This window comes from Amphibalanus amphitrite, unplaced genomic scaffold (genome assembly GCF_019059575.1).
Source record: "Amphibalanus amphitrite isolate SeventyFive unplaced genomic scaffold, NRLGWU_Aamphi_draft 000470F_arrow, whole genome shotgun sequence".
NCBI classification, from domain to species: domain Eukaryota; kingdom Metazoa; phylum Arthropoda; class Thecostraca; order Balanomorpha; family Balanidae; genus Amphibalanus; species Amphibalanus amphitrite.
This window is the reverse complement of record NW_024881964.1, coordinates 131,233-158,708: the sequence shown is the minus strand read 5'-3', so window position 1 is coordinate 158,708 and position 27,476 is coordinate 131,233. Positions and strand designations below refer to the sequence as shown.

The 27,476-nt window shown below is 45.9% G+C and overlaps 1 protein-coding gene across 6 annotated transcripts in view; it reads left to right on the top strand.

Annotated features, from left to right (window-relative positions):
* Positions 1-5,614: 5,614 nt before the first annotated feature.
* LOC122392125 (histone-lysine N-methyltransferase PRDM9-like) overlaps positions 5,615-27,476 on the top strand; it is a 97,558-nt gene continuing 75,696 nt past the window's right edge. Inside the window, exons 1-10 of one of the 6 annotated variants that reach the window (XM_043386686.1) lie at positions 5,615-5,678; positions 7,591-7,776; positions 8,819-8,967; positions 9,085-9,158; positions 9,383-9,466; positions 9,672-9,748; positions 10,226-10,319; positions 10,480-10,586; positions 10,859-11,001; positions 11,177-11,310. In XM_043386686.1, coding sequence (XP_043242621.1) covers positions 7,609-7,776; positions 8,819-8,967; positions 9,085-9,158; positions 9,383-9,466; positions 9,672-9,748; positions 10,226-10,319; positions 10,480-10,586; positions 10,859-11,001; positions 11,177-11,310 — 1,030 coding nt within the window. In that variant the 5' untranslated portion in view covers positions 5,615-5,678; positions 7,591-7,608. Of the gene's footprint in view, positions 5,922-7,590; positions 7,777-8,818; positions 8,968-9,084; positions 9,159-9,382; positions 9,467-9,671; positions 9,749-10,225; positions 10,320-10,479; positions 10,587-10,858; positions 11,002-11,176; positions 11,311-27,476 lie in introns of all 6 variants that reach the window. The other 5 variants (XM_043386683.1, XM_043386689.1, XM_043386684.1 and 2 more) reach the window with 5 other exon arrangements.

Genomic DNA, 27,476 nt, shown 5'->3' with positions numbered 1-27,476 from the left:
GGGCCTTCTGAAGTTGAATGATGAGTCGAGTCAGCAAATTTTTTTTGAGTCGAGCACAACCCTGGTCTTTAGCTCATTAGTAGCGACACGGCTAGGGAAGGGTTCATATCCACCCCCTTTTCATTCACCGTGTTCGCGGACAGTTCATGAACACGGCTTTCGTGGGTTTAACCCGCGCCCCGCAGCTATTCAGCCATAATAGCCCCTATCTAACTTCCGAACCGATGGTCGTAGAAAGACGGGGAAAACGGCAATCGAAAGCTCTCAACAAGGCGGACCTTAAGAGCCCAATTTTTTTCTTAAGTAGGTCAGAGGTCAGGTCAAGGTCAGGTCAAGGGTACCAAATGCAAGTTTCTACAGAATCGACGTCTTGATTCCTTTAAAAATGAAGATGTTAGCGGCGTTTGAAATTTTGCCGTTTTTGAGGCGAAAATGGCGAACATGACGTCACTAAAACGTCAATTTCTCAGAAATTTTTTGACAGATTTCGCTCACATTTTCAGGGAACGTGTCAAATTGATGTATGATAAGGTACTAAAAGTTTGATGTCGCTGGCGTAACGCGTTTAGAAGTTATTGGCGAAAAACGTCAATGCAGGGAGGCAAGCAACTCATGACGTCACACATGAATTTCTTAAATTGAACTTTTTTAGCCAAACACGTACACATATGATAAAATGAATGTCACCATCGTGCTCTACGCCCCAAATCACCCATAAAACATGTGTCACAGGCTGCGAATATCAGTTTTGATTTTCGGGGATATGTGCCTGCCCGGTTGACCTGACCTTGACCCTGACCTATGCTTGACTGACCCCTGCATGGAGCTGACACTCTTGTAGGCCTTATATGATGGATTGTGCACCGTTTTGACAGAGTTTATGACGAGAGGCGCCCATTGCGAAGTCCTGAAGTCCATGCTACTGAAAGCCCGATTTCAGGTGTTTGACCTGACCTTGACCTGACCTGTGACCTCAAAATTCAACTTTAAAGTACTCATCTGAAGCGTCTCGTCGCGCTCTTTCGTTTGCCGCCTCGTGCGTTTCGCTGCGCCTATTGGTTCTCGAGTTATCGGCTGGGGGCGTTTAACGCCCCCCCCCCCCCCCCAGCAAACGGTGGGCGGCGAAATACCCCAGCAACTGCCGGGTTAAGAGGATCACGGTGGGCATTTGTAGTATAAATCGATGAATCGTTAACCCTTTTAAAAGATTAAGACGAAGAAGATATGGCCGGAAATTTACTGACGAAGAAGATATGGCCGGAAATTTACTAGGTATAATCCATTGCGCAGACCATAATGACTTTAACTTAAGATGACCTTTTGTGAAACTAGCATTGATTGCCTACCTATTTTTCGGAAAACAATATACGCTGAAAGAATCGGCCGCTTCGACAGCGATGGTACACTGCGGCGGCATCTCACTCACCGTGTCTACCCTGGTCTCGTCCCAGTCTTCTAACAAACCAAGCACAAACAACAGTTCCGATGCAGAAGATATGGCCGGAAATTTACTGACGAAGAAGATATGGCCGGAAATTTACTAAATTTCAAAGAGACAAACAGTACTGCAAACACCTGCGAGACCTGTACCTTGTTGATTCCATATGGCACATTAATCGCGAAATATATGTTTTTCATGTTTGTGATGATTGATTCCAGGAAAACACTACAACCATACAGCAATCACGCAAGAAATAAACAACCTAAGACCCAAAGAATCAGTGCGAATATGGCACAAAGATAAGAAAAGCCCTGGTATCGAATTTGTAACCGATACCAATCTTATCAAAAGTCGTTCTTTTTCTTATTCTTATCGGCCCTCACTAGCAATGCGGTATGCACGCTGCACAACACCGTAAATGCTGCAATGTTGCTTAGATTATGATCTTTCTTGGTGTCTCTAGCTCCCTAGCAACCACCTAGCAACATGAATCAAAGCTGTAAACAACCAACGTTTGTCTCAGATGCGCAGTTTTTTTAGGTATGATCCATTGCGCAGACCATAATGACTCTAACTTAAGATGACTTTTTGTGAAACTAACATTGATTGCCTACCTATTTTTCGGAAAATAATATACGCTGAAAGAATCGGCCGCTTCGACAGCGATGGTACACTGCGGCGGCATCTCACTCACCGTGTCTACCCTGGTCTCGTCCCAGTCTTCTAACAAACCAAGCACAAACAACAGTTCCGATGCAGTGATAGAACAATGATCAATGTAACGAACTGTATATATGTGTGTAAATCCGTCAATCCGAGTAATGTATGCGCCTCTATTGAAATTGACAGCACAATTATTAACCGTAACCGTCAAATTTCTAATTCCTGAAGAAGCGTTAACAACTTCATCTGCATTTTCAATTCCTCAAACAGCGCGTGACCTTGTCCACCTGGTCATTTTCTATTTTTGGGTTGCAGGCGCATCGCGATTCAGGTGCACTGCTTTCTCGATATCAATTCCCGAATCACTTAAGCTTGTCATGCCGGTTACCGAGTGTGGTAAATGCGGCTGGCATCTTAGCTGAACATTCCTTTTTCCTCGCTAGATGGCAGAAGTGTCAGACGCCTGAATGCATGCTGTGCCGCATTGCCGCCTCTGACGTATGTAACCGCTTGAATGCATACTGCACCAGTTTTACGAACAGTGAATGAAAGGTATCATGTGATAACATATACAGTTATTTATTGTGCATCCCCTTTTGACACGTTTTTGCTATAATAGGCTGCCCGTTTTTACCCCCCTCTACCCCCCCCCTATTGACATTTTTTATTTTTTATTTTTTAGAAATGTAGATCACGTTGAACGAAATCGAATGCCGTTTGAATTTTGAAAACCGGCCCGTTAGATCTCGAGATATCAAGGGGGGTCGTAAACAGCCCCCCCCCCTGCCACTAATAGGGGTAGCCAGGAGCCTGCCACTAATAGGGTTAATTGACTTGTGGACGGCTTCCTATTCGCCGGTCTCTAGCGGTGTACCTAATTGGAGCTCAATCTGCCCATCCAATTTAAAGATCTGGAAGCGACCCCTGCCCGTGCGCACGTGCAGCTGCACCCCAGCCGTGGCACATGAAAATACATACTTACTGACTTGTGCACGGCACCCTACTAACCAGTCTCTAGTGGTATGCCAAATTTGAGCACAGCCGGTCCAGCCGTTCTTGAGATATGGAAGCGTCAGCCTGCACGTGCGCACGTGCAAACTGGGTCCCATCTGACTTGTGCACGGCACCCTACTCGCCGAGCCCTAACGGTGTGCCAACTTTGATCACAATCGGCCCAGCCGTTCTCAAGATCTGGAAGCGTCACCCTGCCCGTGCGCACGTGCAGCGGCACCCCAACCGTGACACACAGAAATGTATTACCCGGCGGGTGCCTACATCCATGCCAAGGATCAGCGCAATCGGCAAAATAACTAGAGTTATTACACTTGCTACCGAACTGACACCTCTTCGTTTTGCACGTGGCACGTGCATTAGGGGTCACACATACGCATCGAGAGTAGCACACTACGTGTGAGAAAGGAAGAAGCTATCTCACTCAAAAGACCGCGAGTGAAGCGGTCAAGCGGTTGTGGAGATATAACCTTTGCAAAGGCGCCCCCACGGCGGCCGACTGCTAATATTCAGCAATAATCAGTGGCGCATCCGCACACGGGAGGTATCGCCGTCACCTGTTCGTATAGTCTAATGTGGTTGGGTTCAAGTCACAGTCGAGCCCTGCTTTTTTACAACTTTTCTTAAAAACGGCACATCGTGCAGTGACGTTCTATGCATCAGTGGAAAGAGCATCGAAAGTTGTATATTTTATTAACTTTTCACTTTGGTATATCTGCAACGTAAAAAGTTATTAAGCAACAAAGACGCTCCCATTGACTTTCCATGTTAAAAATTTTAATTTTCAAATGAACTTTATTAGAAAAAAACGATTTCTGCCAGCTTAACGAAGCATACCAACATGTACTATGCTCCTTTCTCTACAAGATATAAGAGTTTGGGCGAATTCTATCTCTAAAATTTTGTACAATGAACGAATGAAAATGTCTCTGCAAAGTCTCGGCATCGCCGTCCATTGACTTAACATGGGACACAGCAAAATTCCAACTTTGACCTCGTGCAAAGACACATTCCGAGATTCTGAGGGGTATACAGCGCACACTGGCGTGTACCCAAACGTGTTTGCCATAAAATGCTGGGAAGAAAACCACCTCTTCCTTGGCTCGTTTTCCCGCCATTCGCGATCGCGCAAAAAGTGTCCAAAACCCCGTTGACTTAACATGGGGAAAATGGAATCGCACGTGCCACGCGCAAAAGACTTCTTAGCGAGTAGCGACCGATGCCATCAAGTAGATCGCCTGCGGGAGCCCATACCCTGAACTTTTTACGGAAATTGAGCGATTCGTCTAGGCCCCAATCAAGATGTCTCGATTCGCTGCCAGACTTGCAAAACATAGCCCGGAGAAGGACCGCTCCGGTTGTTTTTCAATAGAAAAACACAATTCTAACGAATAGTGTTTGTCTTTTCAAACAACCTGCGGTTACTATTTGAGGAGGGTGCGTCTGTCCGTTACCGAGGTCCCGACTTGGTGGTGCTTTGCGTGGACTACAGGCCAGACCGTTGCACCTAGCCCGGTGAAATTTGCATCTTTTCAAACAACCTGCGGTTACTATTTGAGGAGGGTGCGTCTGTCCGTTACCGAGGTCCCGACTTGGTGGTGCTTTGCGTGGACTACAGGCCAGACCGTTGCACCTAGCCCGGTGAAATTTGCACAACTCATAGATCAAGGATGCGCGACGTGCCTTTGAGGGGTCTCAGCTCGATCGGATTGATAGGGAGCGCGTGGCGCGTGCTCAAAAAGTGCAAATTCGCGTCATAGACTTTACATGTATAAATCGGCGTGCGAAATCGGGCGAAAACGGCTAATTTTGGCCGACACGGGTCCAGTTCCCGTGCAATATCTTGGTGACCAGGGGTCCGACCGGCACGTGGAAAACAGCATCGTGTACAGAATTGAACGGGCTATTGAATGGTGTACAATGCAGAGGATAGCACGCGCCACGTGCACCGGAGAGGGCACTTTTATTTGAAAAATTGCGGTTTTTGAGGGATTTTGGAATTAATTTTATTTTTAGGTGACCGTTAAATGGAGCGAGTTAATTCAACGCCTATTTGCAAGAGAAAGGTACCGCCTCTCATATAAAAATTGTGAAAAGCTGATTGATCCAAATCAAGGTGGTGCAAATCACAGGAGAAAATGGTGTTTGTCAATTTTGTGCCACTTTATTAATCACACGGGGTTTGCTGCATAACCTGATACCTTTGGCAATTGAATATGGTACCATTGGATAGAGCATTCAATTCTGTCCAATATTCACTCTTCATTTTTGCATGATTAGCAACAGTATCCTTAAAAATGTAAATGTTCCAAACCATTACATCGTCATTTTTAGCGAAATTCATCGATGGCCCTCAAAAGACTTCACGCCAGTTTTCGAATCATCCTAAAGTAGAACGCATGATAATACGACACGGGCACCTCGATGCGATGTATCTTTTTTATTACAAAATGCTTGGCCGTCAAAAAGCAATCGAAGGAAATGGATACCAACCAAATCGACACAGACCAACCCAATACACACGGGTCAAACATAACCCTTCTTCGCGTTGCGGAGCACGCGGGTAACCCTAGTAGATACTAAAGATTCCTATATGGCCTTGGCCTTGAGGATCCAGCGTGCGTAGGGTTGTTGTTATTTTGTAATTTTCAGAGAAGTCCACATTGAGGTAGATGTACATCAGTTAACACAATACAAAACCTTTAGGTATGTGTTACCTACTCTAAAAAGAAAGATGTCTGCATTTGTGATTTCAAAACTGCAATGAAGAGCCATTAAATCAAAATATTTGACCAACCCTTGTTTGGTAGGTGTTGCATTATGGGTAGCTGTCACATCAATCTAGGAATGCTGGTAAATGTTCAGAAAAAGTCTGATTCACTTTTAAAACATAAATTTTGCATGTTCTTTCATAGGTAATTTCACATTCTGAATCTGAATATGATGCTTACATGTGCCGCAAATAAAAGAAAAGATAATCGAACCTGAGGGCTGTTCGGCTGCGCAGCCAAAATGAAATATGCTGCAGCACGCATGCGCAGTGAGGACTTCATCGCTCGTTAGTCCCGCCCACACCACTGCGTCACCGCTTGTGTTACGTCACCTATGCCTAGCACATTTCCTCTTTTTGCTCCCTCTAACTTGCAGAAATTCCCTTGCTGCCCAGTCTAGTTTATATGTCTGCCATATAAGCAAAATCCTATAGTCATATTTATAGATATATACAATATATCTGGAACCCCAGACTTCAGGTCCTGTGCTTGGCTGTGTGCTGCTGTTTCAAGGAGGCATCACACTAGGCTGCTAAGCATACCTATTTTGATGGAAGCTGTTGTTCAGTCATTCAGCCACTGCTGATGGGCAGTATGGTACAAGCTTTGTGATTAAGTGGTTTGTGCAGATTCTGCATGGGACAGTGCAATATACCCTGGGACAGTGCAGCCTGCAGGGAGTCACTGCCTGCCAGGCAGTGAGTGGTACTATGCTAAACTGAGCTGTGCCATGGTGCATTGTTGTCCAAGAGAATGATGTACATGGCAACATATTGGAGAGTAGTTGGTCCAATAATTGGTTGGTTATCGGTATTGGAGTGGCAACCAAGCTGGTGCAGCTTATTGACTCAATTGCCGTAATATGTAGTCTGGCTTCACTGTAAGAAAACCTGTGGGTCCTCTTAGTATGGGGTGTGCGAACCTGGGCATGTAACCCATTTTGTGGATGAGTGTTCATAGTTAGTCTCACTTGTGGCTGTGCATTTAACAATCACTGCCACAATGTCACTGTTGTGCTGCTGCCATTGTGCACTTTACAGTTCTGCAGTACAGTGTCTAAGAGTCTAGACATGTAGGGCTGGCATCTGGCCAGTGTGAATTTCCAACCTCTGGTTCAATTCAATTGGGCAAATTGGTCTAGTTATTAGAGTGCAAACATGGAGACCTCAAAAACTTGAATATTGTGGTTTGTAATATGGCCACCTGTATTAGCATGTTATCAAATTTCTATTCGATTTGGTTTGCTTTTATTTTCAGATGGCTGGTGTAGGGAAAATCCCAGCCACACTAGGGGATCCAACATAAAAGTGCTCATATTGGTCTGCGTCTTATCAGTTAAAATAAGGTCTTGAGTTTGTCATTGTACTTACTTAAAACAGTAGCATTCAAAACTAAGAGTACCCACAATTAGTTGTGTTGTGACAATATTTACTTGGTGCCTACATTCATGTTGACAAACCGTATCATTGATATTGATGAGAGATGTAATGGGTCATCAATACCAAATGGAATTACTCAATTTTTGTTGATGACAGACAACTTTAGAACTTTGCTATTTCTTGCTACCTACACACTCACCTTATCGTGATTTGGTATAGTTAAAATCGACGTGAACTTACAAAGGACCATATACCCTATCTCACTAGTGTATTGTATTGTATTGTATTGAACAATCATGAGTCTGAACGACCGCCGTTTACGCAGGCTGCGTCAACACCACCGATGGAACCAAAGTGGTCTCGGGAGGGCTCTGCTGACAGCGACGAAGAATGGGGTTTGAGGCGATCCCAGAGACGGAGGGACTCCACTCCCATAGACAGTCACGGATCCGAGGGCGTCCTTGAGCCGGTTGTTAAAGAGGAGATAAAGATTGAAGTCCCTTCACCAGGGGTAAGTTTATAAACCCATGGTGCTCATTTCTCATTGGTGTTTATATTGTTATTGCCAGGCTGATTGAAGGGAAATGCAAACGTAAAATGTGTTCAAATTTTAATGTCTGTGATGGAATGACGTATGTTACGATAAATCCTTGACGTATGAATGTATCCTTGCCATGAATGAGGAATGACGTATGTTATGTATCCTTGCCAGCCGGTGGCGCCGTCTATCTATTCACTATGTTTTTGTTCATTGACTCAAACTACACACCTTATTTGCCTATTTTTTCTGTATTGATTAATAAACCAGTATAGCGCCTTTTGGGGCGACTAACGGAGCGAGCGAGGGGGTGAGTCTTGCACGTGCGAAATTTCGAGGGGGCACCTCCAACTGACTTGTGCACGGCACCGTACTGACTGGTCTCTAGCGATGTGCCAAATTTGGGCACAATCGGCCCAGCCGTTCTCGAGATCTGGAAGCGGCACCCTGCACGTGCGCACGTGCAAAATGGGTCCCAACTGACTTGTGCACGGCACCCTAGTAACCGGTCCCTAACTGTGTACCAAATTTGAGCGCAATCGGTCGAGCCGTTCTCGAGATCTGGAAACGACCCCTGCACGTGCGCACGTGCAGCGGCACCCCAACTCTGGCACATGGATATGCAGTGCCTAGTGGGTGCCTACCTACATGCCAACTTTCAGCGCAATCGGCCAAGTAGTTACCGAGATATTGCAACAATTACAAAAGTGACACCTCTTCGTTTTGCACGTGGCACGTGCATAAGGGGTCACCCACATGCATCGGGAATAGTCCAATACTTGGTAGAAGGAATGAAGCTACCCTACAAAAATTACCGCATGTAAATCGGTCCAGTGGTTGCTGAGATATAAGCCTCGCAAAAGCGTCCGCACGGCCGGCCGGCCGGCCGGCCGGCCGCTCATACTCAGAAATTTCCGTTATTCTACGTAAGACTCCGCTCGCTTCGCTCGCTCCGTAACCACCGGCGGAAACCGGAAGAGAGATCAAATGTTGATGGTTTCTTTATTTGGTCTAGATTGAGCGGCCGTCGTCTCCCTGGGTGTCGGACGACGACCCTTTGTCGGACAAAGCTCTGCAGTCTCTGGCGAGGGAGCAGAAGCTGCGGAGTCGGTCGCCGTCACCGTCTGAAGACTTCATCGGGTTCACGGAGTTGGACCGGGACAAGTAAGGATGTGGCTAAGTGCTGTTGTTAAAAATTGAAATTCGAGTAGTTATTGGACATCGTAAACACAATATCCCGTCGATGAATTCTAAAATGGTTGTGTTGTTGTTTTCTTTCAGTGCCTGGTTCATCTCCAATGTAAAAAAGAATCTGTTACCGGGCTGTTCGCCGGACAATCAAGACTCTACAGAAGGCAAGTTGACAGAAGTTTGGAATACGCAAGGGGTTGTACAATTTTATCCTGGAACCTTGCTTTTGTACCCCTTGAAGTGAAAATGTTAGTTTGTACTCATGCTATTGGATCGGGACTTACAAAGTGATTTTAGTGTTCTGACAGCAGGCGTTCTTTTGAATGCAATCCTCACCTAAATGCACCCCAGCCCGGTCATACATGACCTGTTACTGTTTTTTTTCCAGTCTTCGCTGAAGGGGTGTTCATCAAGAGTCAACGTCTCGTCATAAACTACCGGGACGTGGATGGTCTCGATGATGGTAACATATGTGAGTGTCTCCCTCCTTTTTGTCCACTAGCTTTTCCTAATCTAACAACAAACGTATGCGATAAGAACTCATAAGATTGCAGACAAGTAAAAACCACCACAGTTCCCGTCTAACAGAAACAAATTATAAAAGTGATCAAAAACCTTTCTGTATTGTCCCTCCATCAAATCGTCAAAAGGTAATGCTTCGCCCTTCTTTCCGACAGTTTGTGACGTGTGCTGCCGTGATTGGGACGGTGAATGTCGTGTCCATGGGCCGCTGAAGGTCATACCCGATACCAAGGTAAGGGATGCGTCGGTTTTGATGTTTTTCGTACTCCAGCGTAGATGGAGTACGAAAAACATCATCTCACGCTCTCAGTCCCAGCGGATAAAAACAACACCTAAGATGCGTCGGTTTGGTATGCTCCACACATGCACCTTTCGTCCGCCTTTTTTATTACACCGGTGGATGCCTACTACATTTCGATATTTATTGTGACCGATTAGGTGGCATGCCTAAATCATAGAACGACAGTAGGACGTGCATATAAAATGATCGTTTTTATATTAACGTTATCCTTGTACTCCTTACAGTCACTGCCTGCGCTGCAGTTTTGTCACTGCTGACATGGGTACGACCAGGTCTTCAACAGGTCTATGAAATATATCCATCAAAACATCCCCGTCTGATTTAGGAGCAGGTCTACGGTCAACTCAATTCGTACATATTGTATCATCCTTGGTCGACATTGCGCCCCTTATACGCTGAATATTCCAGGCACGACCCGGTATCGGAGATGTCGACAGGGACCTCAAGACGCTGCCGCCTTCTCTCAGCTCTGGTCAGTCGAGGAACCCGGCATCTGGCACTGGTAAGTTGACAAGACGACAAACGGCGGTACGTAACAACCGCTGCTGGACATTTGCTGCTAACATTTGGTGTTGTGCTCGTATTGTATAATTTCCTGTCCCATGTATCAGAATTCAGTACATCCATTTAGGTGAGGTAGACATGCATTGTTTTGATTCCAGGAGTATTTGCGGAGGATGAGCTGCCGGTGCGCCAAAGACTCGGTCCTTACGATGGCATCTTGACCACGGAGCAGGGTCAGGCCCGAACCACTGGGTACAGCTGGCAGGTAAGTTTTGCCATTTATCTGTCGCATCTCCTTTGCCCTTATTGCAATTATATTTTGGTGGTTCATATTTTGTATGATAATATAGATTTAGTCTGATTACTCTAACTTTGGCTCTTGCCCCTTCAATCACCATGGAGTTATTAAGACGACGAAAGACTGTTAAAAATGGCAGACAATGTTAGGGAAACATAAAAGTTGACGATGTTCCCATAACAAATGCGTTATTTTCATTTCATTTCAAGAATTGATGAGTATTTTGTGTCGTACTTCAGATCAAGAAGGGTCAACGCGTGCATCACTCTGTGAATGCCGAGGACCCGAGCTGCAGCAACTGGCTCAGAAGGGTCAACTGTGCCCGCTCGGAGGAAGAACAAAACCTGGTGGCCTTCCAGTACCGGGGTCAGATATACTTCAGGTACGCTGTAGTCTTGGAATCCTTGGATCTGTCCCACCAGACTGCGTTCCGTATTTTGTGTGTGGTTTGCCTTGTGCTATCATGGATGCTGCTGAGCTATTAATGACCAATTATACTATTAACTGGAGATATACCATACATTCATCAATTCTGACACATTTATCGACCTATGCAGGACGTCAAAGCCCATTCAGAGGGGCTCAGAGCTGCTGGTTTACTACGGAGACGACGCGGCCCGGGAGCTGACCGTCCACTCGGAGACGTCTGGGGAGTCTGTGACTTCCTCTCCGGCCGGACCGTCATCCTCAGGTCAGTGCATTGTTGGTAGTTCTGAGGGCTGTGGGGTCTATCGAAGGGACGCTGGTGATGACAATATACAGGGTGTCCGGAAATTATTTGCCCCTCCATCAATTCGCTGCCATAATTGATAAACAAATAGCCCCAGGGTCATGGTCTGTTTACCGATTTATCCCCTACCCTGTCCCACCCATTCCCTCATCCGCTTGGGCATTCCATAGATCAAGATGTCCAGAATATCCGTGCTGATGTTCAGCCATACCTTTCACAGGTTCCTCGGTTAATCATCCCGGCCCCGGGCAGAAATATATTTTCCTGCCCGGGGCCGGAATGATTCAATAAATCTCACAGAGTTTTTTTTTTAGCGAAAGCTCCGAGGGCCGTTAGGCCCAGGGTATATTGAGTGAAGGGTAGGACGAATTTTGGTAGGAATTTCTAGGATAACTACTAGAAAACCTACTATATGTGGTCGGGACAAGCAAAAGTTAAGTTCAAACTAGAATATGGTAGCGTTTATGGTAGGCAGTTATGACGCGCACGTGACATTCATTTCTTAAATTTCTCCTAACAGGTGTTAGGAGGCCGATTAGTGGGCAGATACATTAGATTAGCTATTATTTATCGATTATACAATGATTCAAGAATCTACATCATTAAATTCAAGTCAAAACTGCGCGTCACTTCCAGTGTTCGAACCCACGACCCTCGGATCCGTAGTCCGATACGCTACCGACTCCGACTGCGCTACCGAGGACTGCGCGCCGCCGACCGGAGAGGCGCGTCGCGGGTGCTGGCGTGCAGAGAAATCTTTACCCTGTACGCCGTAGAAGATCGGCTGGGTTTCGTGAAAAATGGTAGAGGAATTGTCGAAAGAAAATTCGTCGATCTAATCATCTGAGACTAAAAGCTCAAATATTGCTTAAAAAAAAGCTTCAAATATTGGCCGAGATATCGTTCGCCGAAAACAGGCCATTTAACATGTAAACCCTATGGGCTGGTAGGAAATGTACGCCGTGGAGCAGCAGTGCTACCAAGTAACTTCGGCGGGGGTCGTTTAGGCCCGTGGTGCTTTCGCTAAAAAAGCGAGGTAAGATTTATTGAATTCCCGGCCTTAGGGCTGGGGGCTGGAACGCTGGAAGGTGTTTCCCATACCTGCCAGACGGTCACAGCTATGATACAAGCCTCTTCCATAGTAACAGCTTGTGAGCATCAAAATGGCCGCGGAAAGCGAACGGCCTTTGACGTAGTTAATTTGACGTAGTTGACGTAGCTATTTTTTTTGTGAAGAACTAGAAAAAATGTTTTGGAAGGAGTAACGAAATTGTCAATGAGAGTAAAATCACATGAAAGGAAATTACAAGGGAAAGGATGTACCGGACTTTGAGCGCTTAGCCATAAGAAGCAAGAACGTCTTAGAAATGGACCCATAAAACGAACTTCCAACACAGTTCTGAAACTGTGAACTACAGCTCTGAAACTGTGAGCTGTGAAACTGTGAAGCAACTGTGAAACTGGCACAGAAATGTTCTGTAAAAATACATGACTTGTCAACGTTGATTATGCCTCCATGATTCAATTAAATAACTATAGATACCTGCAGATTCGTGTATAAACAGGCTTACAAAACTATCTGTAGATATATTGGACAAGTATTATAGTACAGAGCAAGTAGACTATAAATGTATTAAAAAGCAATTACCTACATATAATAAAGCGGACCGGTGAATAACATGCACTGGGAAAGAAACCACCATCAATTTACTGTTGATCCCAGGTAGTTTTGGGTTTCACTTAAAGCAATATTTTTTATACTTTTAGGAAAAGTGGCAGGTGGTGAGTTGATATGCCTTCAATTGGTGAGTTGATATGCATTATAAGGGCTGATACCAGGGTGGAATGCATGCAAATTAGCATGAATTATGGGTCTGTAGGTAAGACAAAATAAATTAGACCAACTATTTTCCTTTTCTCTCCCCACATCACCCCATGAACCACCAAAAGCTTTTTTTCTGTGGGCATACTTTACATGCAAAATCGCAACTCCCTGCCAAGTTTCAAGATGGCTGCCTACAAGCTACAAAGGAGCACTAGGTGTTCATTTGACCTCAAATTACAGATAAAAATGTGTAATAACTATCCGTCGTTTCGAAAATGACAGAACTGCCGTATCTGTATGGCTAACAGCGCGAGAATTCTGATCTCGTCAAACTGACTATTTTTGCTGCTGGCAGTCGCCAACCGAGAGTGAGAGTGACAAAATGAAATAGAACAAACAATATGAATGAATTGACTTGTGTTTTGATTTTGGTTTTTGATGCCAAATTTTGTTTTATGTTGCTTATTTCATCCGATAGAATTCAGTCCGAATTAGAATTGCTTCGTTTAATGTTGACACAAAAACACCTATCTAATCCCAAAGTTTTTTCTTTCCATTCCTGTCGTTTCATTCGTTCCCATCACGCTTTTTCCATCACACTTTCCTAGCAGGCACGTACCTAGGATTTGGCCAAGGGCGGGGGGGGGGGGAGCGGAGGAATCCCGGGGGCTTCCTCTTTAAAGGGACTTCCTCTCTACAGGAGGCCTCCTCTCTATAGGGGGTCTCCTCTCTTCAGAGGACCTTCTCTCTAAAGGAGCCTCCTCTACTGAGAAGTCAGAGGGAGGGGCCCTAGCGGTCAGACACGGACATTAGCGGTTATTCACAGGAGGCCCCAGGAAGTAAGAAGGATCCTAGTACCCTAGCTGTCAGGTTGGTCAGAAGGGCCTGATTGTCCTGACGTGATTTTTGGGATTCCCGTGAAATTCGTTCGCATCCTACGTGATTTTGGCCAACGTGGGGCCTACGTGTGCCCTGATTCCATCCGGGGACCTCCTGAACCCCTAAGGGGGGGGGGGGCGTCCGCCCCCCCTTGGGTACGCCCCTTTCCAGGTGATCTTTGCTTTCCATTCAATCCCTCATAGCATATCAACTGTGACCCGCAATTGACAATGTGTTTGAATTAAATGAAAATACACTTGTAATTTCAAAATATGTTGCCAGTTTTGATACCGCTGGCTTGAGGACATATGACTAGTCGAGTTAAGAATGTTCTAAGTAAAGCTAAGTACAAGGCTGTATAAACCAGGTAGAACGCTCCCCACGAAAAAGTGGTGACAAGCGATAATTAGTTGCCGCGACCCTCACTTGTTCAAGACTATATCCGCAAACAGCATTTACAAGCTATCGGAAATCGACCAATCGGCTTTCGGCAATACTCAACGCTAATTGGCCCGATGCTCGTGACGAAATTGCGGGGGACTGCAGCTATTCCCCTATGGCGTTTCATTGAATTATGACTTTTGAAGGGGATTTATATCAGTTTTTGTTGGGTTTGAGACCATTTTTGAGCTTTGATATTCTTTCCGTGAACTTTGACTATGTAATAACGACATTTAATCATGACCTTTTTATAGACTACCGGTGTCACATCGGCCAAAAAGACCGTAAGTACATGGGATAGACGGACCACTGCTGATGGGGCCACACATGCCGGCGTGTGGTTATCGGAGGTCCATGAGGGCTTGATATAGGCCCTTTATGGGTCGGTATAGGTCCGGCGGTTCCAGTGCAGCCTGCAGGCCTATCAGGGGCCGGTGCTGACCCAACAGGGCCCAGTGGCATATAATGTAAGGCTGTCTAGGGACGTTGAGGGCTCATGGGGGCCATATTGGACCATTAGGGACCACATAAGCCAATCAGGGGTCCATTTAGTCCAATAAAGGCACTTCAGGGGACTTGAAGAGGCCATTGAAGAGCCGTGTTGGGGCCATGAGGGGACGGCATTGGTCCATCAGGTGCAGTCAGGGCATGTTGTACGGGTATCTCAGTGGCCCATTTGGGCATATCAGTGACCAATTTAGACCCAGCAGGGGGCTTTGAAGACCTATTAGGGGCTGGTGATGGCTCATCAGGGGCCAGCGTTAGTCCATCGCCCATCGGGGCACGGCATATGCCCATCATGTCTCATGGCTTCTCATGTCTGACTGGAGCGCGGTGAACAACGCTAACGATGTCAACACATGTCTACTACACTTCATGAAAGTTTGGAATGCTGTGCTAGACGTACACTGCCCGGTCAGACGTGTGCGTGTCGCCAGACCACACTGCCCCTGGCTCGCTGAGAACCCGGACTTAGCGGCGCTCATGGCAGAACGGGACGCCGCGCGAGACACGTGGCTGTGTCTACGCACGCCGGAGGCCAGGAGTGATTTCACGCGTCTCAGGAACCGGGTGAAAAGTGAACTCATCGCGGCGAAACGTGAGTTCCTATGCAGTGAACTGGAGTCGGGGGACCATCGCGGCTTTTGGCCCACCTTCAAGAGGTTTGCGATGGCGTCGCCGAAACTTGCGGGGGACGCACGTCAGCTATCGCCGAGAGAGGCCGAAACGGCTGCTGATCGGCTAAACCTCCATTTTGCCGCCGTGGGACCGACCATAGCATCTGAACTCCGGACGACAGTGGAGCCTAACCGCGGCTCCCCCCGCCCACCGACCGTGTGTGCTGCGGGATTCTCACTGCGCCCTGTGACGCTCCCCGAGCTGTCGAGCTGCGTGAGCCGTCTCAGTGCGTCAAAGGCTGTCGGCTTGGATGGTGTTCCGCTGAAAGCCATTCGGGAGTGCTTCCCAGTGATCGGCCCTTACATTTTGAAACTTGTAAATCTATCCATGACGACTAAAGTGTTCCCGGAGAGCTGGAAAACGGCGTGCGTTGTTCCGATTCCGAAAACCGGTGACCCGTCAGTGCCATCCAATAACAGGCCAATATCCCTACTAAGCGTTTTATCCAAAATAGTGGAGAAAGTTGTGAGCACACAGCTGACGACCTACCTAGCCGAAACCAATCTGCTCCACCCATCACAGTTTGGTTACAGGATGCAACACTCAACCGAGGACGCCGTTCTCGTCGCGATCGAACGCGTGACTGATGCCATCGATGAGGGACATGTGTCGTCGCTGACGACGATCGATCTGTCAAAAGCGTTTGATTGCGTTGATCATAGACTTCTCCTCGCCAAACTGTCATGGTATGGTATCATTGATGTGGACTGGTTTCAAAGCTATTTAAGTAACCGAAAGCAAGTGGTGCGAGGCGGGAAACTTACCCTACCTGTGACGTGCGGTGTGCCGCAGGGTTCTATTTTGGGTCCAATTTTGTTTATACTTTTTACAAATGACATCTATTCGCATGTGACCCATGGCCGACTCATATCATACGCCGATGATACGGTACACATTGATGGAGCGCGCCCTGATGGACCGGGTCTAACCGACCTGAAAACAAGACTCACCCTGACCATGTCTGAGCTTCAGTCGTGGTTCAGAAACAATTTGCTTAAGATGAATGAAAAGAAAACTGATTTTATGATTGTTGGAACAAAACATAACTTGACCAAATCTTCAGGAATTTGTATCGAAGTCAGTAATTCGTTAGTAAAACAGTCCAGTCACATAAAATTGCTCGGTGTCACAATCGACCCTGGTCTTACATGGAGCGCTCACATCTGTAGTGTTATCAAAAAGTGCAACAGGATTCTTGTTTCTCTGTATAGGTTCCGCCACTATTTCACTCAGACTGCTCTCAAAACCATCATTCAGGCATACGTGTTCCCTCATCTAAACTACTGTCTGTGCGTCTGGGGTGGGGCGACCGGGAGCCTACTTCATCGCATTCAAAAAGTGTTAAATTTCGCTGCTCGCATTGTAACAGGCTGCAAGAAACGTCAGCATGTAACGCCTGCACTTCTGTCACTGGGATGGCCTAAGATAGAGTCCATGGTGGCCTACCGCGACGCAGTAAAAACATATAATGCGTTAAATTCGGAGGGAGTGCCAACCGATGTACGAAATATGTTTGTCACGCGCGAAACCGTGTCTAGTCGAGAAACCCGAGGGTCTGTGGAGTGTAGCCTGCAGCTACCGCGACGCAGATTGACGGTGGCACAGAAACACTTTTCATACCGAGCGGCGGCGGCATGGAACCGGCTCGCACCAGCAGCGCGAACCGCGACGTCGATGGCAGCTTTTAAAGCTATCATTAGAAGTGCCTGATGTATTTTATCGAGTGTACTCTGATGTATATGTCAGTTTTAATTCGTTCTTAATTTACATTGTATGCTTTTACTTGTCTATTACTCGCCGCTTATCTTTGTATACCCATTGTACAGTCTGTCTTAAAAGTACCGCGCAAAGTGGCAGTGGATCCATCAAGCCTGACCGATGAAGGACTGCCAAATTTCAGTCACCGAAGCAATGGACATCCTCGTCCATTCCCCAGCTCAATTGGTTCGGTGACTTTCAGATTATAGCAGGCCCTTCCTCGGTCAGGCTTGATGGATCCACCGTCACTTTGCGCGGTACTTTTAAGACAGACTGTACTGACGCTAAACCGTAAAAGCCACCTTGTGGAAGGTTTAAATACACTGATATGATATGATCAGAGGTAATTACGGGCCCACGCTGAACACTGATTGCCCTTCAACGGCCCCTAATGGATCTACATTGACCCATGTTCCATGATGTGTCATGTATGATGTATGCCCCTATGATAGGCCTACTCAGACCCCGGATGGACGCTCCCGGCCTCTGATGACCCTATACTGAATCCTGGTGGGGCTCTTAGAGTCTCCAATAACCTTTCGTCAACCCATTATTACCATACACTGGCACTAGGGGCCCCACATTAGCCGCAGGGCAGTCCGTGTCATGACAGCATGTCTTTTCGGCCGATATTACATCGGTAATATTAATTAAAAATCATGATTTTATGGTGTCATATAGCTAACAGTCATAAGAAATATATTTCAACTCGGAAACAGCTCGAAACAGCATATAATCTTAAAGAAACCCCTCCGAAATCCAAAAGCCTATTCGGATCCATAGAGAATAGCTGCGGTCCCCCGCAATTTCGTCACGAGCACCGGGCCAATCAGCGTCGAGTACTGCCGAGCGCTGGTGGATTTTGCGCTAACGTGTAAGTACTGCTCGCGGAACAAGAATTCGTCGACAATCCTCCACAAACGTCTGTCACCACTTTTCGTGATGTAATACGAGAAGTAGTAGCCTTTGCTCATATTAATGTTCAAATAATGCACAAAATTGAATATATTAAAATAATACAGATATTTCGCCTTGCGGCATCATCAGAGTAGTTATTTTAATATATTCAATTTTGTGCATTATTTGAACATAAATATGAGCAAAGGCTACTACTTCTCGTAGTACATAGTATATATAACGATGCTCATCACAGCCATCCATTTCATTCACTTTTCGTAATGCTAAACAGCCGGAGCGTACCCCCTTGGCTAAGTATCATAAAGCAAAAATGATGCTGCTAAAATCAAATTATTTTTATGGGGCTGTGTTGGACGTGATTGCGTTTTCGTGAATGTGAGGTCTGCTGCCAAACTGCTGCCATTTTTCTGCCATGGTTTCTTTCAGGATGTGTTCTCTCAACTTTTTTTTTTTTAAACACTGGCATTATATCAACTCACCTCTGAGCTTATTTGGTTGAGGAATTCCGATAAATCCAAAACCATATCGTAAGATTAGGCACTGTATCGAATTCATTATGATCAGACCGGTTTCGGTGTATTAACACCATCATCAGTGAGTAAAAATACAAAAAACATACAAATACATCGCAATCATTCAGTCGTTCGTAATATATGCATTCGAGACACTAATGCAAGAAACAAGTACAATAATTCGTGCTACACAATACGCATGACAGTTATATTTGGACGCCTCTGTTGTATGAAGCGTCACTTATAGGTCACTCATAACACGATATTGAGTGGCAGCGCAGAGTTTTGGGAATTCAGTTTTGGTCTATGTTTGTGGATGTAGAGAGACTCTAATAGCCTAAGGTCAAGCTCCAGGTAACTCCTCTGCAGAATTGTAAAATCGTTAATTGAGAAGGCGGTGCCACACTCATCAGAGTGGTCTTTAACTGAAGAGGGCTTTGGGCTAAATACCATTAAGCCAGTGCGGTCAGAAATCCCCATGTGCTGGCACACTCTAGTAGTGAGGCGTACATGAGTGGACGTACGACTCCCCACACGAGGAGCAACAAAACTGGTATACAACACCAGAGCGGCAAGCTTTGGGAACCCTGTCTTTGAAGTGGAAGATAGAACCGATGGTGAAGGTGTTTCTTAGAATCACCTTGGGGTCAAGATAGGGATAGAAGGACGTCAGTAAAGTTATGAGGTCTTTTCGCAGGCTAAGGGATTGTGCACTTTGTCCCCATGTGCGTTCTAGGTTGGGAAAATGGCATTTGCGGGCGAGGGTTAAAGGTAGTGTGCCACCTTCGAATGATTTCCCATTTTATTTTTCCTAGGATAAGAAGCCTATTTTACTTTTTTATTTTACTTTTTTAAAAGCCTATTAGGTTTTTACCTAATATCGCAAAAAAAATCAAAAATGGGCCTAAAATAGTGTTTTTTTCGCCTAAAAGTTTATCGGTTTTTCGATATGTATAACAACTGTAGTGGGCTGACCTGCAAACAGGCGTCGGCAACAATCACGAATGCGGCGCACATGTGACAATAAGCAAAGGTCATTATAGAGTTACGACGTACGGGAATGAGTTATCAGCTGTCTAATCGTAGACAACACAATGTCGAATTTAAACTGTAAGCCTGTATTGGTATTGTTTCTTTAATTTGGCTGTCAAACATTAATTTATGGTTTGAAATATTATTTTATGTACAATAATTGATATGAAACAACCGTCTCTAAAGTTATGACCCCATCTCACCACATTGAAGTTGGCAGAAATGACAGTGATCAGCTGACGCATTTTTCTTGGCCGAAGTCAGAGCGCGCGGCCCGACGCACCACCACCGCACCACAAAGTATGAGCAGAAGCCGCGCCCAAAGCCAGGGCCCCGGTAACGTGAGGTAGCCGAGTCGGGGCAGCGTGCGCTGACCCAAGCCGGGGCCGCGGCTTTGGGCGCGGTCTACCGCATCCCCGCGGGCAGCCCCGGGCTATCACATGACACCGGGAGGACGCGCGGCCCCGGCTTGGGTCAGCGCACGCTGCCTCGACTCGGCTACCTCACGTTACCGGGGCCCTGGCTTTGGGCGCGGTCTACCGCACCACCTAACAGGCGTGTTCGAAACCGCAGGAGATGATGATGAACGGGTTTATCGAAACTTGATTGGATAAGCCTATCGGTAATAGCGATTTCAGTGTGTGCATTTATTGTTCATAGTGGTGTGAAATGTGGTTGGGGTACGACCGACAACCCGTCGGGGCGAATTTCGCACTGGGGTACTCAAAATTTGAAGAATTTAAGACGTTTCCATGGGTTTTGAATAGAGTTGCAAAATTTCCCTACCGCACTACCGGCATGCCGGTAATTTTTCACTACCGCAGGTTTTTTCGTGGTATCTGGCATGTCTTGCCGGTAGCATGCCGGTATTTTTGATTTTGTGCAAAAAAAAATATCAGCAAAAGATTCAAACTTTGGACACTAAGAGGCTCTCAAATTGTAATAAAACAGCAATATTAACCAGGGCCTCCTCTAAGGATTTTTCACTGGGTGGGCAAAATTTTCGCTACTCCCCTGCCCAAGGGTGGATCCAGCCACGTCTGTCAAGACAGCCTCAGATTCAGATTCACTTTCAGAATCACATTCGGATCCCCTTAGATTTTCATAAAAACTGGTCCATGGGTACAGTTTTGGACGCTGATTCCAATGGTGAAGTCTGTTTTTCGCCACATATTATACTTTGGCCCCTAGAGGCATTCAAAGTTTTTTTGGGGCGAAGGGGGACCCCCTTAGATTTTCATAAAAACTGGTCTATGTGTACAGTTTTGGACGCTGATTCCAACGGTGAAGTCTGTTTTTCGCCACATATTATACTTTGGCCCCTAGAGGCATTCAAAGTTTTTTGGGGGAAGGGGACCCCCTTAGATTTTCATAAAAACTGGTCCATGTGTACAGTTTTGGACGCTGATTCCAATGGTGAAGTCTGTTTTTCGCCACATATTATACTTTGGCCCCTAGAGGCATTCAAAGTTTTTTGGGGCGAAGGGGAACCCCCTTAGATTTTCATAAAAACTGGTCCATGTGTACAGTTTTGGACGCTGATTCCAATGGTGAAGTCTGTTTTTCGCCACATATTATACTTTGGCCCCTAGAGGCATTCAAAGTTTTTTTTGGGGCGAAGGGGGACCCCCTTAGATTTTCATAAAAACTGGTCCATGTGTACAGTTTTGGACGCTGATTCCAAAGGTGAAGCCTGTTTTTCGCCACATATTATACTTTGGCCCCTACAGGCATTCAAAGTTTTTTGGGGAAGGGGGACCCCCTTAGATTTTCATAAAAACTGGTCCATGTGTACAGTTTTGGACGCTGATTCCAATGGTGAAGTCTGTTTTCGCCACATATTATACTTTGGCCCCTAGAGGCATTCAAAGTTTTTTTGGGGCGAAGGGGGACCCCCTTAGATTTTCATAAAAACTGGTCCATGGGTACAGTTTTGGACGCTGATTCCAATGGTGAAGTCTGTTTTTCGCCACATATTATACTTTGGCCCCTAGAGGCATTCAAAGTTTTTTTGGGGCGAAGGGGGGCCCCCTTAGATTTTCATAAAAACTAGTCCATGTGTACAGTTTTCGACGCTGATTCCAACGGTGAAGTCTGTTTTTCGCCACATATTATACTTTGGCCCCTAGAGGCATTCAAAGTTTTTTGGGGCGAAGGGGGACCCCCCTAGATTTTCATAAAAACTGGTCCATGGTTACAGTTTTGGACGCTGATTCCAATGGTGAAGTCTGTTTTTCGCCACATATTATACTTTGGCCCCTAGAGGCATTCAAAGTTTTTTGGGGGAAGGGGACCCCTTAGATTTTCATAAAAACTGGTCCATGTGTACAGTTTTGGACGCTGATTCCAACGGTGAAGTCTGTTTTTCGCCACATATTATACTTTAGCCCCTAGAGGCATTCAGATTCACTTTCAGAATCACATTCGGACCCCCTTAGATTTTCATAAAAACTGGTCCATGGGTACAGTTTTGGACGCTGATTCCAATGGTGAAGTCTGTTTTTCGCCACATATACTTTGGCCCCTAGAGGCATTCAGATTCACTTTCAGAATCACATTCGGACCCCCTTAGATTTTCATAAAAACTGGTCCATATGGATACAGTTTTGGACGCTGATGCCTGATTCCAATGGTGAAGTCTGTTTTTCACCACATATTATACTTTGACCCCTAAAGGCATTCAAAGTTTTTTGGGGGCGAAGGGGGACCCCCTTAGATTTTCATAAAAACTGGTCCATGGGTACAGTTTTGGACGCTGATTCCAACAGTGAAGTCTGTTTTTCGCCACATATTATACTTTGGCCCCTAGAGGCATTCAAAGTTTTTTGGGGGAAGGGGACCCCCTTAGATTTTCATAAAAACTGGTCCATGTGTACAGTTTTGGACGCTGATTCCAATGATGAAGTCTGTTTTTCGCCACATATTATACTTTGGCCCCTAGAGGCATTCAAAGTTTTTTTGGGGCGAAGGGGGACCCCCATAGATTTTCATAAAAACTGGTCCATGTGTACAGTTTTGGACGCTGATTCCAATGGTGAAGTCTGTTTTTCGCCACATATTATACTTTGGCCCCTACAGGCATTCAAAGTTTGTTTAAGGCGAAGGGGGACCCCCTTAGATTTTCATAAAAACTGGTCCATGGGTACAGTTTTGGACGCTGATTCCAACGGTGAAGTCTGTTTTTCGCCACATATTATACTTTGGCCCCTAGAGGCAATCAAAGTTTTTTGGGGAAGGGGACCCCCTTAGATTTTCATAAAAACTGGTCCATGTGTACAGTTTTGGACGCTGATTCCAATGGTGAAGTCTGTTTTTCGCCACATATTATACTTTGGCCCCTAGAGGCATTCAAAGTTTTTTGGGGCGAAGGGGGACCCCCTTAGATTTTCATAAAAACTGGTCCATGGTTACAGTTTTGGACGCTGATTCCAATGGTGAAGTCTGTTTTTCGCCACATATTATACTTTGGCCCCTAGAGGCATTCAAAGTTTTTTTGGGGCGAAGGGGGACCCCTTAGATTTTCATTAAAACTGGTCCATGTGTACAGTATTGGACGCTGATTCCAATGGTGAAGTCTGTTTTTCGCCACATATTATACTTTGGCCCCTAGAGGCATTCAATTTTTTGAATGCCTCTAGGGGCCAAAGTATAATATGTGGCGAAAAACAGACTTCTTCATTGGAATCAGCGTCCAAAACTGTACACATGGACCAGTTTTTATGAAAATCTAAGGGGTCCCCCTTCACCACAAAAAAACTTTGAATGCCTCTAGGGGCCAAAGTATAATATGTGGCGAAAAACAGACTTCACCGTTGGAATCAGCGTCCAAAACTGTACACATGGACCAGTTTTTATGAAAATCTAAGGGGGTCCCCCTTCGCCCCAAAAAAAACTTTGAATGCCTCTAGGGGCCAAAGTATAATATGTGGCGAAAATCAGACTTCACCATTGGAATCAGCGTCCAAAACTGTACACATGGACCAGTTTTTACGAAAATCTAAGGGGGTCCCCCTTCGCCCCAAAAAAACTTTGAATGCCTCTAGGGGCCAAAGTATAATATGTGGCGAAAAACAGACTTCACCATTGGAATCAGCGTCCAAAACTGTACACATAGACCAATTTTTATGAAAATCTAAGGGGGTCCCCCTTCCCCCAAAAAACTTTGAATGCCTCTAGGGGCCAAAGTATAATATGTGGCGAAAAAGAGACTTCACCATTGGAATCAGCGTCCAAAACTGCACTCATGGACCAGTTTTTATGAAAATCTAAGGGGGTCCCCCTTCGCCCCAAAAAACTTTGAATGCCTCTAGGGGCCAAAGCATAATATGTGGCGAAAAACAGACTTCACCATTGGAATCAGCGTCCAAAACTGTACACATGGACCAGTTTTTATGAAAATCTAAGGGGGTCCCCCTTCCCCCAAAAAACTTTGAATGCCTCTAGGGGCCAAAGTATAATATGTGGCGAAAAACAGACTTCACCGTTGGAATCAGCGTCCAAAACTGTACACATGGACCAGTTTTTATGAAAGTCTAAGGGGGTCCCCCTTCGCCCCAAAAAAACTTTGAATGCCTCTAGGGGCCAAAGTATAATATGTGGCGAAAAACAGACTTCAGCATTGGAATCAGCGTCCAAAACTGTACCCATGGACCAGTTTTTATGAAAATCTAAGGGGGTCCGAATGTGATTCTGAAAGTGAATCTGAATCTGAGGCTGTCTTGACAGACGTGATCCAGCCACTGTTTTGGGGTTCAACCAATTTCATAACCTGTTACCGGGGGGGGGGGGGGGGGGGGGGGCGGGGGTGAGGCGAAATAAGCAGTGCCGTTATTGCAAATAAGATGATAGTTTGCAAAGTTAACGTTTGTCGTATGTTTTATGGTTAGCAATGCTCGAGCGATTCGTTCCAGAGTTACATTTACAGCCCTCTGCAAACTGCGTGGTAGGTAGGTATTCTTATTCGGTATTCTTGCTATTTTGACAATGCACCAGTTTTTGTGACCTTGTGACCTGACCTCGGGTCACTGGAACCTAAAACTCCAAGGCCAAGTGACAAACAGATGCTCCAAGTCGTGTCTTAAATTTGGTAGCGCTACGTGCTATAGAACTCACGCTATCAACGAAAAACTCTGGCATTCGGTTGCCGCTAAACTGTTAGTCCAATTTTCCCCTGACCTTGTACCGGGTTTGTGACCTGGTGACCTGACCTGAAAAGACTAGAGACCTGAAATTTTCAGGACAAGTGCCAAAAGGTTGCCCCAGAGGGTATGCGAAATTTGAGCGCCGCCGTTTTTACGTTATTTGTGAAAAACCTTAGGGGGGTGCATCAACCCCCCTCATCGGGCGAGGGCTAACTAACATAATACATTGTAGTAAAGGCTACCCGAACCGGTAATGATTCTTGCTTATTTGTTCAGCTCAGCCGTATTTAGAGATTTAGCTGGCTTTGTCCATGAATAACAATATCGGCAGGGGCGTAGCCAAGGGGGAGGGGCCACGGGGGCAATGGCCCCCTCCCTTGAGCGCAAAACGCGCCATGGGAGAGCCCCTCAGGCCCCGGGATATTTTTTTCAAACACTGGATAAAACGTCTTTTACTCGGAAGAAAATTGATATCGAAGTTTCATTTCTCTGGCCTTCTGATGACCCAATGGGCCCCTGCACTCATCCGATGACCCCCGGTTTTCTGGGGCCCCTGGTCGCCTAGGGGGCCCCGGTCGCTTGAGGGCTAGTCGCCTGGGGGCCCCTGGTCGCCTGGGGGCCTGGTCGCCTGGCCCCTGCCCCCTGGTCGCCTGGAAGAACGTTTCTCACCTGCAGTGGCATAGCCAAGGAGGGGGCCAAAGGGACCATGCCCCCCCCCCTGGAAGCCAGGGGTCCTTATTCTATAGGGGCCCTGGCTGACACAGTGGGCCCTTGGCGACATAAAGGCCCCTGCGGTAGATCCTTTGACACAGCTGAGTAGTTATACTTTGGCCAAGAGAGCCCCAATTTTAGAGCCTTGGGGCCCTATTGAAACCAGGGGGCCAGTTGGATGGGATGGGTCCAACTTGGGTCCAACGGTGTGTAAACAGAATCAATGCGTTCCGACTGTTGGTCTGACCCTATATCGGTTTGAGGGAGCTCGGATCGGATCCACTGTCGATTTGAGGGGGCCCTATCGGTTTGAGGAAGCCCTCAAATGCCCTGAACGGGTCCTTAGTTTGTCTAAGAGAGCCCTCCGTCGGCATGACTGGGCCTCTGCAAGTGCAAGGAGGGCTTTTGTCGGTCTTAGTGGCCCTTAGGCGGCTTATATGACCCTCAGACGGCTTACGAGGCTCTCATGCGCTGTAGGGGCCTCTGACGGTCTGAAGAACCCTCATCCGACCTACGGGCCCTCAGACCGCCCTCAAAACCGACTGGCGACTCTATGAAGCTATTCGTGGGCCTATCTAACAGGGCTCATGGACTGCTTACCCCCTAAGTTCTAATATTTTTGTTAATAAATATTTTTTTCCTATTTATTTGGGCTCCCTCCAAAAAAATATTGGATGCAACCAGATGGCTTTTTGGATTTTGAGGGGGTTATCTTGGGCCCCTGTGCGGTTGGCGCCCTCCTTGAGGAAATCCTGGCTACGCCCCTGAATATCGGGCAACCAGAAAACTTTTTTTGACCTTCAAACAGCATCCAGTTTGCTTAAGACCAGAAAGGTAGTACCGGACGTCCGGCCGGACCAGGATTTTTGCATTTGCTACTGGGTGGGCAAATCGACGCCACTGGGTGGGCAATTGTGGTGACTGGGTGGGCATTTGCCCACCCAGTGGGTATGTTAGAGGAGGCCCTGATATTAACCACTGCAAGATACATTTTGTGGTAGAAGTTCCATTGCTAAGGGTAGGGGTAACACATGGACCTCAGCATTTCACAGGCTTGGTTATAATTAGAATTGTCAAGAATCTACTGTGGTCTATAAAAGGAGTAATTGTAATGGTACTCATTCATGTTGCAAAAGCAAGATCAATTAGTAAGTCTAATGGTAGGTAATATGTATAACACAAAAAAATAAATGTTCATGACAACATTCCCTAGGGAAAAAGGCAGAATCAAGACACCAAAAAAACACATTGTTTGGAAACTGGCCTTGAGTCCTGAAATAATGAGATGTGGTCTGAGAAATTCTACAAAGAATTTGACACTGAAAATCCAGCTGAAAAGGCAGGCGTTAGGTAGCCCTGAGCCTGACTTTGGTCCCATAATTAAATGAAAATGGATTTGAACTGACATTTTGTCGTATCTTTACAAGAAAACACATCATGCAGGCAAAATTGACAGAAAGTGGCGCAAAATAATACAACCAAGGATTTACTTTTAAGATGCTCTCTCCCCTAATGAATGGATGTAGGTAATCTGATGACGTAATAGGTTCATTCATATACCCTTTTTTGGTTGAAAAACTGAAGAGAAATGAATTTTCTTGTAGTGAATTACACTCACATTGTTGATTTCATTATAATTTAATATTGTGTTGGATAATTTTTATCAATATAATCATTCACGAGGCAGTGGCTTGCAGTCGTAAACTTTTTTCGCAGCGTTTTATTCAGCTG